Source organism: Petromyzon marinus, chromosome 37 (genome assembly GCF_048934315.1).
Source record: "Petromyzon marinus isolate PM22_M1 ecotype Great Lakes invasive population chromosome 37, UKy_Petmar_22M1.pri1.0, whole genome shotgun sequence".
NCBI lineage: Eukaryota > Metazoa > Chordata > Hyperoartia > Petromyzontiformes > Petromyzontidae > Petromyzon > Petromyzon marinus.
The window spans coordinates 13,761,742-13,779,816 of NC_133703.1; the positions used below are offsets into that span (position 1 = coordinate 13,761,742).

An 18,075-nucleotide genomic window follows, 5' to 3' on the forward strand; every position below is an offset into this window, starting at 1 on the left:
GTGCAGTCGTGTCGCTACGTTTCTCTCCGGTGAGTACAATATATTCAAAAACAACGGCGCTACTACGCCTTTCTTCATAAAATGAACGCTGAGCCGCTTACGCTTTCAGAGATGAAGTGGTGAACGAGACACTCACCCTGCAACTTGCAGATGTCTGGGAACGAAACAGGGTTAAGATATTAGGGGGAAATTGTTGGTAGTGCCAGGTCACTGTGTGGCTGCTGCCTTTCCTGCTTGCTGTCTATGGTTCCTTCACGTGCCTCTGAATCGTACTCTTTCTCCGAGAGTAAGTAGTGAATACTGTGTACGTTACAAGTAAAAATATTATTCATTATTATAATTCGGCTGTCAGGCCAAAAACTCAAAAAGCAAACCCATATGACTTGAGATGTAACTTCATAAGCCGAGTCCTGAAGGTCATCGCTAAATATGGATGTTCCACATTCATTTTTAATGAATGTTGCATCTGTTTACATTGTTGCATCTGTTTACATTGAACATCGCACTTTCACAGTCAATGTGGAATGTGCTGTTTAGACCCAATACTCGGCAAGGAAACACTAGTCTACGAATTACACGTACTTTTATCAGTTATAGTTACATAGCCCCGACCTGCATTTAGATTTCTGCAATATGAGTTATTTTGGCCTCAGGAACTTTTGTTGCTGTTTGCTGTAGTGATTGTTTACCTCCCATGGAAAAGTCTCTGCTGGTTGTTACCAGTTTAAATGGAGGCAATGGATCCTTCCATGAGTCCGTGGGATTTGGTGAGCAGTCAACTGTTAGTGCCAATTTGGGGCAGAGGAACATTACGGCTCGCCACTGTATTCGGGCTCACGTTTATATACGGTACTTTCTCTGCACCTTGACGAGCTCCACATACAGAAAGGCTACAGTGGCCATCCTGGTTTCACATAAACACTTCTTGTAATGGCGACAGTCACAAACGTGTAACTTTTGTCATTTGTTTCATAGCCTGTGGTGCTTAAAGTGCCGTTCTCTCGTGTGAGTGAGAAGCCGGGTGGCGGTTGGGCAGGGTTCCGGCTCATCGACGCTTTGACGAGCGCTCGCCCGCTCCTGTTTCATCTGCGAGACGCCGCCACCCACTTGCTCATTAATATTCATGGCATGGTGCACTTCATGACGTTGCCATACATTGCATACTATAGCTTCTAAAACTTGACAAACCAAAATGAGGCAACTTGGTAGGTCTCTCCTGAAAATTAGTCTGGTTGTCTTGCTGAGGTATTCCTGGGTAAACAAGCTTAACAATAAGAAAAAAATTGCCTGATATTCCTGCTAATAGCTAACATACCTTTCCCCTGTGGAGGGTGGGTGGTTTAACGCGTAGATTTTTTTACATCCAAGTGTTTTTTTCTCGGTTGGGTTGCGCATTGAATCCACTCCTGAAGACATCCAGAGTAGCGCGTGACGAACGCTTGAGCGGAGAGGTTGCCTCACTGTGGCTTTGTGTTTAACTGCTGAGGATGTTGCTGTCTCTTCTGCTAGATAACGCCACGGCTCACCAGGAACTACGTGAAGGAGGGATACATGGAGAAGACGGGGCCCAAGGTACGCATGCCATGGCACACACCCTTCCAGCCTGCGGCTTCACATGGGAAACTAAAGCACAGCACGCACATGGTGACGTAGTGCTATTCCAACAACAGAGCGTGGTGCACAGGCTTCTGGTACTTGTTACAGTTGACACACAAAGGAAGACTGCACACCTGTCAAACACAATCGACACATCTACCTGTCTACAGATTACTGTGCGGATTAGCATTATGCTAAACTCCTCACTCGTGTGTGCAGTTCAATGCACAATCCCATACACTGCATTCTGCATGGTGGTCTACATATTGAAATGTATTGAGTGTAGAGAGAGATGTGGCTCGCAGTAGTTTCCAGTGCAAACACGAGTCGTGACCGTGTCCATACTTGTCTCAGTGTGTGTGTGATTGTGTGCCTCTTGGAGATGTTTAATTGCCTGACTTGACAGTTTCAAAATGAAAGTTGTGTATACAGTAGGGAGCATTGGCGTCGTGGTTAGCACACTGCGCTAATAACACAGCGACCGAAGTTAAATTTCCAACCATCGCTAATATCCGTGGCACCTATTTGAACCAGTACTGGGCCTCCGCTAGGTCGCATCGGCCTTAAATGAGTACCTGGTGCAATGTGTTATAAGATAACCACTGGGGAGAGACACAAAGGTGGCCGGGTGTGGTGCTTGTCACAACCACCGCCTTTTGTGCCATGCCGGCCATAATAGGCGCTGGCTGACAGCACTTGCGTGGGCCCTGACAACTTGCATAGGCTAAACGGCCGGGGGGGGATCTTTGTGTATGTGCCATACTTGCACCGGCTGGTTCGCTGGGCTGCGTGTGCTCCTTCCGCGTGGGCAGCAAAAGGAGAGTTTCCGGCGACGCTGGTTTACACTGGACGCCGCCGACCGACGCCTCATGTACTTCAAGGATCCCCTGGTGGGCGCCAGCACCGCCCCATGCACACCACCGCGATGCTGCACATAGACATGGGGGGGGACTCACCGACTCGAGATGGGGGCGGGAGGCGACTGGGAGGGGGGCGGGTGCTGATGCAGGCTACGTCAAGGAAAAAGCAGCACGGGCTGCTAGAGAGGAGCTGTAGCCAAGGGAATGCGACACACAAGGCAGCTTGGTTTAATGAAGCAAGTTTCGTGGGTTTGGATCCATGCCTCAGATTACAAATTATTTACATTTTTGAACATCCAACTTAGTTACAGTGCCTTTACTGTAGTTATCTGCAGTACGGTACATTATATTTGTTTATTATTATTTTATTTTACAGTCCCTGTATACATGGTGTACTCGCACAAGTCCATTCGCTTCTACCTCTGTTCAGAGATTTTAGTGGGGATTCAAGTCTCTTGTTTGCCTCCCCCCCCCCCTTCCAATCTGCAAAATGGGGCCACTCCAACCCCCCGAACCCATAGGACTGCCTGGACCACATCCACTGCATTTCACTGACTCCCATCGGTCCTTTACCACTTGTTGGGCTAACCATCCAATAAAGACGGTCACTGCATTGCGCGCTTTCAGATGCGCTTCTGCGGCCATCTGGAAGGCTCTTTCGTCCAATATTAGAAAGCCACTGAAGCTATGCGCACTTAAATCTAAATAGAAAACTCTATAGAACTGCTTTTTGTGTTTAGTTTGTCCTTTTCCGGCACCTCCGATTATCACGGTTGGCTACGTATGGCGCGAAATAAGTTCAACGTACATCCGTAGGCTGCTCAACACGCAGTGGAAAAGTTGCATGTTAAAATCCTGGTTGGGAGTCAATTCAACCAATTCAGCCCCTTGACGTTCCCAATCTCTTGTAAAATAAGTACCCCTCTGTGGGAAGTCAACAATGCCTGACTGCCACTAAAGCAATGTAGAATTTCCACCATTGCCTCAGGGTCACAAACGGCACTGAACACCGCCCAATGCTCGTGAACGTGGTGGAACTTTTTTTTTTAGAGTTGGAGAGTTTCGTCGTTTGAACCCAGGATTTTGGCAATCGCTCTGACATGGCCGTTGTCAGCTCCCAGACGTGGGTAGAACCGCTTGTCTTGTGTCGGCACTGGCAAGGTCGATATGAATGCTTTAAGCCACCAGAGTGCCTCTAGTTTATACAATAACTAACGGAGACTCTTTTCCTCCCCACCCATGCCGGACGGCGGTTGCGGTGGCGCATGCGGTTGTGGCCGGGCTAAGGACGCGTTTGCCAAGGGCGAGGTGTTCCTGGGCAATGGCGACCACGGCTACGCGGTGCTGGAGGGCTTCCCGCCGGGCCTCCAGGGCCATCACTGGGCGTACGGCATCACCATCGTCACGCCCGAGCGCAAGTACGTGCTGGGCTGCCGCACCGAGGACGAGCAGGCGCAGTGGATCACGCACTTCCACCGCGTCATCATGCGCCCCATGTCGCCGCAGGAGTACTCGGGTGAGTGGTGTCGTCGTGGCAAGTGGCATAACGGTGGGGCGGGTCGGGTCGGTTCAGTCGTCCAGTCAGCCTTTTGTCGTACTTCCCATTGCTACTCTCTGTAAATAATTGTACCTGTATTCTTGGTTCTTTCGGTAAAGTCACGTAGAAGGGAAACAATAAAATAATAAAAATATAAAACAATAAAGTTCTCACGACTTTTGAATGCAACACAAGCAATCATCATCAGGTGTGAAAACCACAGCAAGAAAATTTGAAAAAAGTGGCATTTTTTTAACGTTAGCACCACGGAGAGCGATTTGGCAGTTATTCAGATGGACGAGTCCATCTATGTTCAGAAAAGAGGAGGGGGGAGACGAAAATAATGGATGTGGTCTGAAAGCCACCGTAAGCGTGAACAATCAATTAAGACCCGAAATGGTTGATCAAATCCTTCCAATGGTTGCTAAGCCAGAATCCATCTTCTCGGTTTAAATTGTCTGTGTTTGTATATGTTGATAGCCTCATGAATGAATCTCTCATGGTAGCCAGATGGCTTGCAAAGAACCTTTGTTTTGGAGAAATCGATGTCATGTGAGCCTACTGAATTATTACAGTGATCTGCCACGGTCGAGGTGTTGGTTCTACCGTGTTTTAGGTCTGCTTTGTGTTCACGAATGCGGTCAGAGACATGTCGTTTGGTTTCTCCAATGTAACTACTACCACAGAGACAACTTAGTTTGTAGACGCCAGGGTACTGTATGTCCGGAATCACATCTTTTACAGACGGAACCAGATCACGGATTTGATGTAATGTGTTGAATCGGACCTGGATCTTGTGTTTATTCAAGATTTTGGAGATCTTTTTTGTGATCCCCGCAATGTAGGGTAAAGTGATGGTTTTGAAAGGCTCCTCAAGAGGGTTCTTCTTCATGGTTGGAGTGATAGCTTTGCGGATTGTGTAGTCGGAGTAACCATTAGCCTTTAGAGCTTGGTGTACATACTTGAGTTCACTGACTATGTGTTCCTGGTCGGATATGCATTGGGCTCTATGGTGCAGAGTCTTGATGAGGGAATTCTTCTGGGATGGATGGTGGTGGGAATCCAGTTTCAGGTAACCATCCGTATGGGTAGCTTTCCTGTAGACAGTGGCTCATTGAACCATCAGGTCTCTTTTATTAGGACATCCAAAAAGGTAGCTTGCCATCCTTTTCGACTTCCATGGTAAATCTGATGGCTGGGTGTATGGAATTGATGTGGTCGAAAAATTGGTCTAGAGCAGGCCGGCCATGTGGCCAGATGACTAAAGTGTTGGTCTAGAGCAGGCCGGCCATGGGTCGAGAGCAGGCCGGCCATGTGGCCAGATGACAAAAGTGTCATCTGGCCACATGGCCGGCCTGCTCTAGACCAATTTTTCGACCGCATCAATTCCATACACCCAGCCATCAGATTTACCATGGAAGTCGAAAAAGATGGCAAGCTACCTTTTTTGGATGTCCTAATAAAAAAAGAGACCTTATGGTTCAATGAGCCGCTCTGTCTACAGGAAAGCTACCCATACGGATGCTTACCTGAAACCGGATTCCCACCACCATCCATCCCAGAAGAATTCCCTCATCAAGACTGCACCATAGAGCCCAATGCATATCCGACCAGGAACACATAGCCAGTGAACTCAAGCACGTACACCAAGCTCCTAAAGGCTAATGGTTACTCCGACTACACAATCCGCAAAGCTATCACTCCACCCTTGAAGAAGGACCCTCTTGAAGAGCCTTTCAAACCATCACTTTACCCTACATTGCGGGGATCACAAAAAAGATCTCCAAAATCTTGAATAAACACAAGATCCAGGTCCGATTCAACACATTACATCAAATCCGTGATCTGGTTCCGTCTGTAAAAGATGTGATTCCGGACATACAGTACCCTGGCGTCTACAAACTAAGTTGCCTCTTTGGTAGTAGTTACATTGGAGAAACCAAACGACATGTCTCGGACCGCATTCGTGAACACAAAGCAGACCTAAAACACGGTAGAACCAACACTTCGGCCGTGGCAGATCACTGTTATAATTCAGTAGGCTCGCATGACATTGACTTCTCCAAGACAGAGGTTATTTGCAAGCCATCTGGCTACCATGAGAGATTCGTTCATGAGGCTATCCACATATACAAACACAGACAATTTTAATCGAAGATGGATTCTGGCTTAGCAATAATTGGAAGGATTTGATAAACCATTTCGGGTCTTAATTGATTGTTCACGCTTACGGTGGCTTTCAGACCGCATCCATTATTTTCGTCTCCCCCCTCCTCTTTTCTGAACATAGATGGACTCGTCCATCTGAATAACTGCCAAATCGCTCTCCGTGGTGCTAACATTTAAAAAAACGCCACTTTTTTCAAATTTTCTTACTGTGGTTTTCACACCTGATGATGATTGATTGTGTTGCAGTCAACGTCGTGAAAATTTTATTGTTTTATATTTTTATTATTTTATTGTTTCCCTTCTACGTGACTTTACCGAAAGAACCAAGAATATGAATCCCTGCAGCCACGAAAGCTTTAAATAAAAAAATAATTGGACCTGGTTATGTATTCAGGATGTGTTCCCAATTTTCATATTAATCCGTGAAATCCAAAAGATCAGGCCTAAATACGAAATTTGGGACGATTTGAGGTTTGTTTTGGACTGATACAAAAACCGTGACACCATGTGAAGAGTGACCCTCACTCTCACGCTTTTTCTGCCAAAAGCGGCATCATGCGGTATCAGGTGACCTCACTAAGTTTGGACAAAGACCTTTTAAATGAGTTGCAGAATATATTGGAAAGGATCTGAAATTATTAAATAGTTCTGAAATTCTCCAAAATAATTCGACATGTTTAAATCCAAAGTTCACCCCCATTATATGTGTAATAAAAAAACAATGAATGTAGTTCCATGACTTCCATTACCTTTCATTGAGATCCGAAAATTAAAGCAACCCTTATTCGCTCTCAATAAAGCTCTGACACAGCCGTACTTGAGCCGTCTGAGCCACGAGACTACATCTCAATTATAAAGCCAAACAACCCACAGACCAGACGGTAAACGCCATTCAATTTCATTTAAGGGCCATAAACCAAAGGGGCTCCCGTTCACTTGCACTGGGATTAAATGAACCCGACCGACGTTCCGGATGGCTCGGAGGTCAAAGCGTTGAGCGGGCAATGCTGAGATCCTGGCTATGAATCCAGGCAGCCCGTGTAGCGGGTGGTTAGTTAGCTCAGCTCATTCGACAATGACTGCAATAACAAAAAACACATTGAGGGTTGGTTTTGCACTTAATTTGGCTAAATTCCAGCTCTGAGAATTATATGTATCAGTTTGTCATGTGACACTCTCATAGCAGTGTTGGAAAGTGCCCACCCTACTGTGTAATAGATAAATAGGCCACTTAAAGGATTTTTCAGAAGTCGGCCATCCTCTGGTTGAGATTTTGGAACATATAACTTTTCCCATGGTGATGTGGTACTAATAGCATATGTGGAATGAATTGTGGAAAATAAATATAATAATATTAAAGCAATTAAAGAAAACTATAAAAGGAAATGTTTTGAGAGCTAGTAAAGTACGCATCACTCACTTATCATCATGAGGGTTCTGACGAATGCACGCAGCTAGTTTTAAAATGACTACTAGACTAAGTCTAGAGCGAAGGTTATGCTTTAAAAATAGGACCAAATTTTGTATTATGGATAAGGTATAATTAGTAATTCGGTATTATCGATATTGAGGTGATTGCCAAGGAGGGAATTGAAATGGAGTAGGGGAGCAGTGAAATTCTTCCTGGAGTCACCTGTCATGGTAAGTCGTGTCCATGCAAAATTCCCTTCACCACAGATGCCTCGCTCATGGCAACAGTCGGGCCACCCACTCTCTTGCACCCTCCTCCCTGGCTCGTGGCCGACTTCCCGGACCCATGACCCTCTCAACCCGCACCCCTCTTTGTCCCCCGTTACCCCTCGCCTCATCCTGCGAACCCATTCCCCACGACGACCTGCATGCCGTCGGCCTTGCTTGGCATGTTCTTTCCTTTGCATGGAACTCATGGGCCTGGTGCTTGGGCCGCGGTGCTGGGGTCTGGTGCCGATTGTCACTGAGTGTCTGGGCGCACGGCACTAACACGTGTGCGGAAATCCTGGCGACGGGGCCGCGGTGACATGACCTGCATGCGGGCTCGGTGGTTCCCTATTTCATATCTGTTCTTTTGTTTCCATTGTTTCTGTTTTCCCTTCTTTTCCATGTCTACAGCCGAGGCACACTTTAAGCGCAAGCACTGAGGATTGCAAAAGACAATCGGCCATGCCTGCTCACTCATGTCTGCCCGGCCAGCCTTAACTGCAACACTGAACTTTCCACTCTGCCCATAACCTTTGGTGGATCCTACCAACCCTGTCATCGATCATAGAGCGGTGCCTTCCACACGATCCCGGTCATGGCCCCAGCCTCCACCCCAACCCCACTTCCTAACCTCCAACCATTCTAATCAAGAACCCACCTCCTGAATGTCGATTGTGCATGCTGCTGCTGCTGCCAGGGGCCGAGGGGAGATTTGTCTGGGGCCCGATCTGACCGTGTATCCGGTTGCGATGGTTGCCTCTTGTCCGCATGTGTGTGTGGTGCTGAGAGGGTGACCTCGCTCAAGAAAATGGTCTCCGATTCCTGCTCACTCTGTTTGAAAAGGATTTCAACTTAAAACATAATCTGGTATCTCGATAGAAATGTCAGTTGATTTCTTTTATGATTCCCTGTTCAAATTAGCACGTTTATTTTTAAGCCCATGATGAACAGCGCTGTGATGTGATATTATGAGCTCTCTGATTACATTAATTGGCTGCTTTATTCATTGGGTGCTGCTGCTGTCCTCACATAAACCCAAGCTACTGGATTGGTCATTTTCCAAATGACATGTTATTTTTATAAGAGTTTCTTTACTTGAAATGAAATAAGTAAATCATACCAAGTAATCAACTGGTACATTTTAAGTAGCAGAAATCTGATTGCCTATGAAAGTCAGAGGAATAGTATGGGATTCACTGTACCAATCTCTTACAGTGGCAGCATGCTGCCTCGAACACGGTACCCCTAGTGTTGTGCTGAGTGTTTTCTGTGACGCTCATTGGGCCTGTCAGCCTCTCAGCCTGCCACTCTGCCTGTGTCCACCTTCTCCACGCAAAGAGTGCCTTCCTGCCAATTTTCAAAATATAGCCTGAACTCATGAGTTCAATCCAGAACAACTCACAACCTCTGAGGAATTCTGTGCCAAAAGTGGACCCGCCGCGCGGGCCTGAGTGGTGGCCAGGTAAACTCATTGATTGAGCACGTGGCCTGTTGTGGAGCCCTTTGGCTCGTGGACATGGTGGGCATTAGGTTTGTAGCAACGCATCGATTACATCAATTGTTATCGAATGACGTACATACAAATGAATTACTATCCACGCAAACGTAGGCTAATTAAATACAATTTTGTTACATTTTAGGTTAATGATGATTGAACAACGCTGTATAAATGAGATGGCAAAAAAAATCCCAATATAAATTGTGACCCCCCCCCCCCCATCATGAATTGCTACATGCGCTTAGCAGTCCTGGGGACGATGAGATGCAAAATTATCTGATGGGCGAAGGTTTTTAAGCACCATTGCCCGAATGTCCAACCACTAAAGTCAGGAATGTGCCTGTGGATTTGAATCCGAAAGTTTGCAGTCGGCTCCAAATGAGTTTGAGCTTGCTTCAGAAAATGCACTCAGTAGGATTTTAATATTTTCTGCCTCGGTCCTTAAACTAAGTTCCTATTTAAACACAAATTAGCTAGTACTGTGCCAGTACGCTGTATACTGAATGCAAGTAAAGGGAAATATGTACAATTTACTCTAAACTGTTGTTATAAAAGTATTTTTTTTTAATATACTGTGTTATAACTGTATTACTCATGTTGAAGTTTACATTCTTTGAGCAGGATTTTTTGTGTAAATGTTCCCATGTACAATAACATTCCTGTGTGTGAATTGATTGCAATGAATAGTTGTTTTTGAAAAACGTGTTTTTATATTTTATATTTATTTGTATTTCTTTCAGCGTGGCCACGTTTCCGTGGAAACCGCAAGAGCCTCATAGGCTAGCAGATTAAACAAGTTCTCTGACAATAAAAAAAATCACGCAAAAAAAGTTCCCTAAGCGCTTAATGGGACCTATGGTAGGAGGACTCCTGTGATTGCGAATCAGGCTAATCCAGCAGGGTGGAGCCCTTGCTACTGGGTGCATCGTCTTCCTTTGACTGCCATTTTTGCGGCCCGACACTTGCCGTTTACCTTGTGCGGTTCTGGCCATCTCGGTTAGACGAGGAACAATCTCACAACAGCGGGACGCACCGTGGATGGACACAGGACAAAGATACGAATGGCCATTTAAAATCTTCATTGCAAAGATCGACAGCAGCTCACTGGCGGTGACTGGGTGGCCGAGCTCTCTGTGCGTTGTTTTGGCTTATTGCAGATGAGTTTGAAGAACGCTAGAAATTGGATAAGTAACTTGAAAGTTCAAAGCACAACATGGCAATAAAGTTAACTTAAAATGCAATGATTCATATTTGCTTTTGGGTTCGGCCACATGGTAGTTTTATGTCAAAATGCTTGTCGTTTACCATCCACCACCCAACAGGATTGTCACATTTACAAAGATATTATGTATACATGCCAAAATATGATCAAATTCTGATGAATAAATCACCTTATTGGTGGCTTGAGATTTCACGTCTGAAATTAACATCAACACTGAAACTATACGTTCGATTATACGTTCATGTTAATTTCAGTCATGATGAGTCTCAAGCCACTGGTGGAGGAACTTTATTGGTCACAATTTAATCAATACATTGGCACAACAATTCTAACTTTGTAAAAATTGAATTCTTGTCAGGTGGTGGAGGGTTGATGACAAGAACTTTGGCATGAAACTACTACGTGGCCAAACCTAAAATGCATCTTGGCAAGAAAGTATTGCGGATGTAAGCAGGAAGGGGAGAATGTTATGATGGGCGGGACATCGTGTGCAGGGTGGAGGAGGGCAAGTCACCGAAGTGAGCAGTGGAGTGGCCTCCAGAGGTCGGAGAGCCAAGGAAATACCTGAAGTCAGTCCAGTGTTGATGGGAACGTAAGAGTAACCTTTGGAGGACAAATGTTGACGGAGAAAATTGGGGGATTGGACGTCAGCTGTCATGATCTCTCACTTTAAATCCCTCCCCAGCCACCCCAGGGAGCTGCCCCTGAAAGAAGGGGCAGGTGGGGACATAAAGGGGACACTGCCGTTTGCTAGAGGAGAATGGACCTCCTGCAGATGCCCCGTTCCAAACGCCGCTGAGCTGCAACTGAAATTATGAAAGCATAGTAACTGTCCCTGCAGGTGAACAGTTTCCCACATTTCCCTTGTAAGTGAGGCACTCTCTGTGGCCTCTCACGTGCTTAAACAAATATGCGTTGTGGGTCACGCATTGGATTGCCAAGCCATTTCCTTATTTGAGTCCACGCTCACGTTTTTAGTAAGCCTGGTCTTTTTTTAATCGAATATTTTTTTAAGCGGTTGTAAATAGAACATCTAACACGTAGGCTTTCGCGACCAATATCATCCGTAATACAGGTTTTTATTTGGGTTAGATTACATAAATATACGTGTCATTTAACCCGCCACAGCCAATTAGTAAGGTTTGTCACGTGATGAGGCTAGTTGTAATTACTGGCAAAACGAAGTACTCAGATTGTAAATGTTGTGGATTTGCTCTCCCAACACATCGGTGTGCTGCACTAGTAACGAATTGGCATGTTCTCTTTGTGACAAACCGTACTAATTGGCTGTGTCGGGTGGTGGCGGGTTTAATGACACATTTATATACTTACGTGGTCTCACCCAAAAAAACCCTGTTATAGAAGCTCTTCTGTCCAGCACCTCAGGTGTAATAAGCACACACGCACATTGGTAGAATGTCGGTGTTTGACTGGGACAGAATCTGTTTGTCACACGCCCGGAGGGAGGTGGCCTCTTTACTCTATTGTGTGTTTCAAGGTGAGGGGGGGGGGTGAAAGCCATCTTCGTGACGCAATCGTTCACGTGCATCGGTATAAGTGTTGTTTTCATTCTCGGTACCAGCTTTGCAGTTGCAAACGTTTGACATTACGATTTTGTAACTGTTGTCGTTGTGAATGCATAATTGCAGGATTTTTGGGGAAATGTTCCTTGTACCTATTGCATTTTTACTGATGTGTCACTTTTTAAAAACATATTCAAGATCTTGATAATGACATGAATAAGCCTCGGTGACTGCATATATTTTTGAAGATTCAAGTCTATTTTGCATTCTCTTTTTAAGTTCTACAAACCTTTTATTTCATTTTATATGGCTTAAAGCCACTCGGAACTTATGCCTCACCGAACTACGTAATTTTCATTTGGTACATTGTATAATATGTTTATTACATTGTAACGTTGAATTGATAAACTGCATGAGACTGCATAGTCTACAATGTAGCATTGAAATGTTCTATTGGTAGAATGTATAAGCGTTGTTCAAAGACTGACTGAAGTGAAACCATATTGACTGCTGTATAAATTAAATTAGGATATAGTGCACAAAAACCCCTTAAAACACGTGGAATTATTCTGCCTTTCACAGGGAATCTTTCAGTGTTGTGCATTTATATGTAATTCGATTTCGCATCTTGGAGAGTCCCAATGATGGGAGTAGCGGAATGTTCCGGTCATGCAAATTAGTGTCGCTGTCGATGCAAGGTGTGCAGAGCTCGGATTCCTAACCAGCCAGTGCAAGCGCGTAGTGTACCTACGCGGCGTAGTGCTCCTACGCGGCGTAGTGTACCTACGCGGCGTCGTGTTCCTACGCGGCGTAGTGCACCTACGCGGCGTAGTGCTCCTACGCGGCGTAGTGTACCTACGCGGCGTCGTGTTCCTACGCGGCGTAGTGCACCTGCGCGGCGTAGTGCTCCTACGCGGCGTAGTGCTCCTACGCGGCGTAGTGCTCCTACGCGGCGTAGTGTTCCTACGCGGCGTAGCGCACCTACGCGGCGTAGCGCTCCTACGCGGCGTAGGCTTCCTGTTTTGGGCTGTGGTGACAATTCAAGGCAATCCACAAACCTTACGGGCAACCATTGGGCCGCAGCCTCAAGCCTCATCAGCATTGCGCGTTATACTTAAGCCACGCTCGAACCTGCGTGAAGCTGAAGAGACTAATTCGTAAATTTAGCAATTGAGAAGAGCTGGCTGGCTCTGGTGCACATCAACCTACTCAGATGCGTGCAGGTGGTTTGGATAATTATTGAACTACCAGGCAGCATATAATACAGGCTGTGAGGCACTGCAATGAGAGCACTTGCCTTGCAATCTGAAAGTTGAAATCCTGGTTATGGATCCCAGGTCAATTAAATAGGTACTATGTTGGTATATTCCACGGTAGTGTCGTTTCTGACACTAGTTCAGAGCTGCCACTACAGGGAGAGATTTCTCGGGCATGTGACGAGGTCTCCTGGGAAAGTGTGATGATTGCAATGCTGTCATCCGGGGAAGGTATTGTCTGAAGTCATTGCTCCCAATTATCCATTGAGAAACACCTGTGTGTATGTATGCGTGCGTTACCTGAAAGAGGAAACATTTGCCCCAAACCACAAGCTACCAGAGCATTGTTGTTGTCGAGCCGAGTCAAACTGATACAATAATCCACATTTGCACAGAGACCGTGGTCATTCGATGGTCAGGATTGGCGTTCTGACTGAACCAGAGATCACATTTGGCAGGCCTTTTTTTAATGTTTTACAAAAATCAAGAGCGTGCATATTGATAAATTGTCAAAAGAAAAGTGCACGCATCGTGGGTTGCTGTACCCCCTCTTCATACAGCTCCAGTTCCCGTGTCCAGCTCAGGCTATGGCGCTGTCGATATGTGAGCCAGGCCGTATCCACATTAGCCTTAACGTGTTGCTCTACCCCTATGTAAAAGGAAACCCAAAATGTCAACCCACCAAAAACCGTGCCGTCCCCAACCTGCCAGACCACAGTGGGGGGAGGGGGGGGTGATCTAATTAATGCATGGCGAGTGTATTTTGTATCGCTCTTTGGATTTATTGTAAAAAACAATATGTAACAAAAAGCAATGGGTAGAGATAGAGAATGTGTGTGGTTCATTGGAATTTTACCTGACTTTATTTATTAATCGTAACTTTTATGGAAAGCAAGCCTTGACGTGAATGTTAAATGTACATTTTAAAAACTCGTGTCTTAAATACAGTGGTGTTTGGCAACTGTGTTTTTGTTTTAGAATGCATACATGTGTGGTTGCTTGAATAGAACCGTTTAAAAGGCAGCATCACAATCTGGATGTGTTATTGAACAATATTTATCCATCATCACTCTTATAACTTGAGAACAAGGAAGGGGCCTTACACCAAATCACCTAAAATCATCTTAATACAAAATGCAAATGTGTGTGTTTGATGGTGATTGTTACCTGACCTGGAGAGCGGGTGAAGTTCCGGATTGATTGGTCGGTTGCGATCGCTCGCGACAGACATCTATTGGTGAACCTGCATTGCAATATACATTTATTGTATCATAAATATATACTGGTTTGTTGTAATATTTGTTTGCACTACCATCGCCCTCAAACTGCTGACATGGAAATATGATTGTTATCATGTGCCGTTTGATATGTTTGATATGTCAGCTGTTAACTCAAAACACAAAGTAGTGCGAGGAGATGGAGGAGGCGCTCTGAGCATGGCCTCGAAGACGTCGAGACGCAGCGCTGAAGCTGGGGGATGAGTGCAGCTGTATGCTGAACCAACTCGCCACTTTAGTGATACATACGTACATGTGACGCCGTGAGTTAACGGACACGAAGATTAAAAAGGCCACTTCACTGAAATTTTTAAGTAGTTTCCTGTAGTAGTTGTCTCCATTCTCAGATGCGTTGTCAGAACTGCTTCATTATGGGCCCTAAGGTGATTTGGTTAACCAGGTGACAACTCAGAAGACCAGGAATGTCCCTTTTGACAAGAGTGACTTAGGAGTGACTTAAAGCTAGTGGTGGGAATTCCACATTTCCATAGGGGGAAGCAGTAATTTTTTTGTAGTAAACGTCGTTGAATTCCCACATTGTGGTAGACATTTATTTCCCTCACAGGACCATGTAAAGCGATAATCGTATTCCTATCACGTTGATAGTATGGTTAATATATTTTAATATAAATACCAATTGCAGAGATAAAATCCACAAACACAAAACTCACTGCAGCAACTCAACTGAACCAAGGACAGACGTTCATGAAATCGCGGTTCCGCCATCTCTGTGGCTTTCCCGCGTATGTGCAGGTTGCATGGTGAGGGCGGGCACCAGAGGGAAGCGTTCACGAGGTGACCTCGTACGGGGAAGGTCGTGGTGTCGCGTTCCTGTCGGAGGAGTTACATTGCTATCGACCATCGTGGACTGTTTGGAATGTTGATTGTGTGTATTCACATACACCTTCGTGCAGTATACATGTTGTGCAAGTGACTGCTGGTCTTGCCAGATCCAGTGGCTTCAGCTGCACACCTGAGTTTTTATTGATGGAATTTATGTTCGTCTACTGCTGGGCCCTGGCCTAATGGTATTAATAACAATCAGCAATTTCCTTCAGGCCGTGGAACACTCTGCAAAGAAGGCACTGGTAGACTCAATTTGATGCCCAGGCTTAAACGTTTCTGGGACCTAATGCATTTCAGACCATTCATTCTTGAGGCCAGGCCGATCAGGTCACGACTCCCTCTCCCACTTCGCAGAGGCCCGGTCAACCCGTGCGTGTGGCCGCGACACAGCCATGCTGTACACGTGACTCCTTCAATCGCGGCCGTTTTAACTGCCGTTCTATCATTGCGCATGGAAATCAGTTCAGGAGCTAAATGACAACATCGGGTTCTGCCGAAACAATCTGCAGTGATACAACCTGCCCAGGCGATTTGCGAAGGCGTGGGCATGAGAGCCAAGTGTATTCGTTACAATCGGAACCAGATGTCCCAACAAGTGAATCCCATTGAGCTAAGAAGCTGAAGTCTTAGGCGGCTCGGCTGGCAGACATCAAATAATTCCACAATTACAGATATAAAAAGAACACGTGGTAATAGCAATTATTGTAAAATTAGATTGACAAACTTCAGTTGTTTTGATAGTTTAAATGACAGATTTCAGAATGGACATGTCAAGAGATGAAACTAGATGGTTCTAAAACTTTGGGGCAGCTATATTAAATGCATTACACTGGGTCATTTTCAACTTGGTTCACGTGTGTGTATATAATGTTATATTAATGTTCCACTCACGTTGCCCTGCTCTTATTGTGTTTGATTTGGTGGCTTAATGTTCCGTACAGTTATCGGGTAGACGGAGGGGTGCCTCAGCGGTCAGCTTGTGGCCTTTTAAAACCCCGGCAACCTGAATTATATTCCCGGCAACAGAACCTGCACTGACCAGCGTGGTGAAGTATGGTCAAGCAAACCCCATGACCGACACGGTGTAAGGAGGCCTTCATCCAGCAGTGGATTGACAGCATTATTCTTCAGTGTTTGAGGATGGCATGGGCGCTGTAGTATATATACTGTATGGGTAAATCTCTGATCTTATTTCTTCGGGTGTATGATTGTATCGCTCTTACAGAGCCAGCTGTTAGACTAGCAAAGGTGATGGTCCTCATGACCGTCTCGCGTACATGAGGGCCCAACGGTTGTGTCCCGATTCGTCATCGTTTCCAAGGCCGGTCCAGCCAATCCCTGCTAGGCACAGGATTGTTAACCTGTGTTGATGGCCCTGATTCAGGTGAGATATTCCACGTGCTTCAGTCATGGTACCATACGTTCCTCAAATTAAAGCAGAACTGCATGCTTTGTATTGACAAATACGTTTAGGCCATCAAAAAAATAAGTTTTGACTTTCTGGGTCTCATCGGTAGGCTTGCTTGTTAAACATGCTGCTGTGTTGCCAGATATTATTGGCAACAGGAGTGTAGGCACATGCAAAACACCATTTACTTGTTCGTGTTCATGGGAAGCAGCATGATATTTACACTATAGAAGTGTTGAATGTAACTTCTAACAGCAGCTGTGATTCAAATCGGTGAATGCTGAGAACCCATCAAAACAAAGACAAGCGCAGCCCGGAGACGCAGCAACAGAATCTGAGAATCAGAATATTTATAGTGGGGGGGGGGGGGGAGGGGGGGGATCTGATGAGCTAGAAAGCTCTTTATATATGTCCAGAGGAGCAGGTCAATGTTACAGCAACAACTCGCATACCGAGTACACTGCGTGTACAACCAGCTCTCGGCCTTACACAGGAAACTAGTTCCTGAAGAACTGCACTGTGGTCATCTTGTCTGAAGTCACCATTATTAAATTGTACGCAATACGACCAGTTCCTTAAGAAATACACATTGGTAATTGAGTCCCCAACAACAATTGACCCGTCAATAAATTGCCGGTGCAGTAATGGTGACGAAAGGTCAAATGACCAGAAATGCAGTGAACGACATTCATATCAACTCCGGCGCTCACTCACGCGACTGGGGAACCAGCCAGCGTCCCGGCGCTACTAACAATTTCCCGAGTTTTGTGGTTCTATGTATATGGTCTATGAAAGTGTTACTGGCCAATTCACGAGTGTTTATGGTTCTTAAGAAAAGAAGAATAAACGGGTGGTGATGACATTTTGGTACGGTCGCAGTGTGCCTCTTGTGGAAGAAGCAGTCGGCAGTTGTGGTTGAAAATTTACTAATGGACTCGAGTACAGGATAAGGAAGCTATCGGAACGGAGTGGCAGCCAAGCAAGTCCACCCACACACCTCCGATTAGTGCGGTTGGCTACGTACGGTGCGAAAGAAGATCAACATACAGTACATACAGCACACAGCTGCTGCTGGAGCCCACATACTGTACCACCCGGGTGAGGGTGCAAACAACCTCGTGTGAATTGGCTGGATTCGGAGTTTAATTGCAGTCAGGCAAGACAAGTGAATGCATGTACGTTGAACCTCTTTCGCACCATACGTAG

The 18,075-nt window shown here is 45.6% G+C and overlaps 1 protein-coding gene across 2 annotated transcripts in view; it reads left to right on the top strand.

Moving 5' to 3' along the window:
* The window catches only part of LOC116949720 (arf-GAP with dual PH domain-containing protein 1-like), a 60,202-nt gene extending 42,471 nt beyond the window's left edge, over positions 1–17,731 (top strand). The window contains exons 8-11 of one of the 2 annotated variants that reach the window (XM_032967346.2): positions 1,510–1,572; positions 2,409–2,486; positions 3,744–3,972; positions 8,251–17,731. In XM_032967346.2, the coding sequence (XP_032823237.2) occupies positions 1,510–1,572; positions 2,409–2,486; positions 3,744–3,972; positions 8,251–8,279 (399 nt within the window). In that variant the 3' untranslated portion in view covers positions 8,280–17,731. The remainder of the gene's footprint in view (positions 1–1,509; positions 1,573–2,408; positions 2,487–3,743; positions 3,973–8,250) is intronic. The other variant, XM_032967345.2, reaches the window with a different exon arrangement.
* Positions 17,732–18,075: the final 344 nt, after the last annotated feature.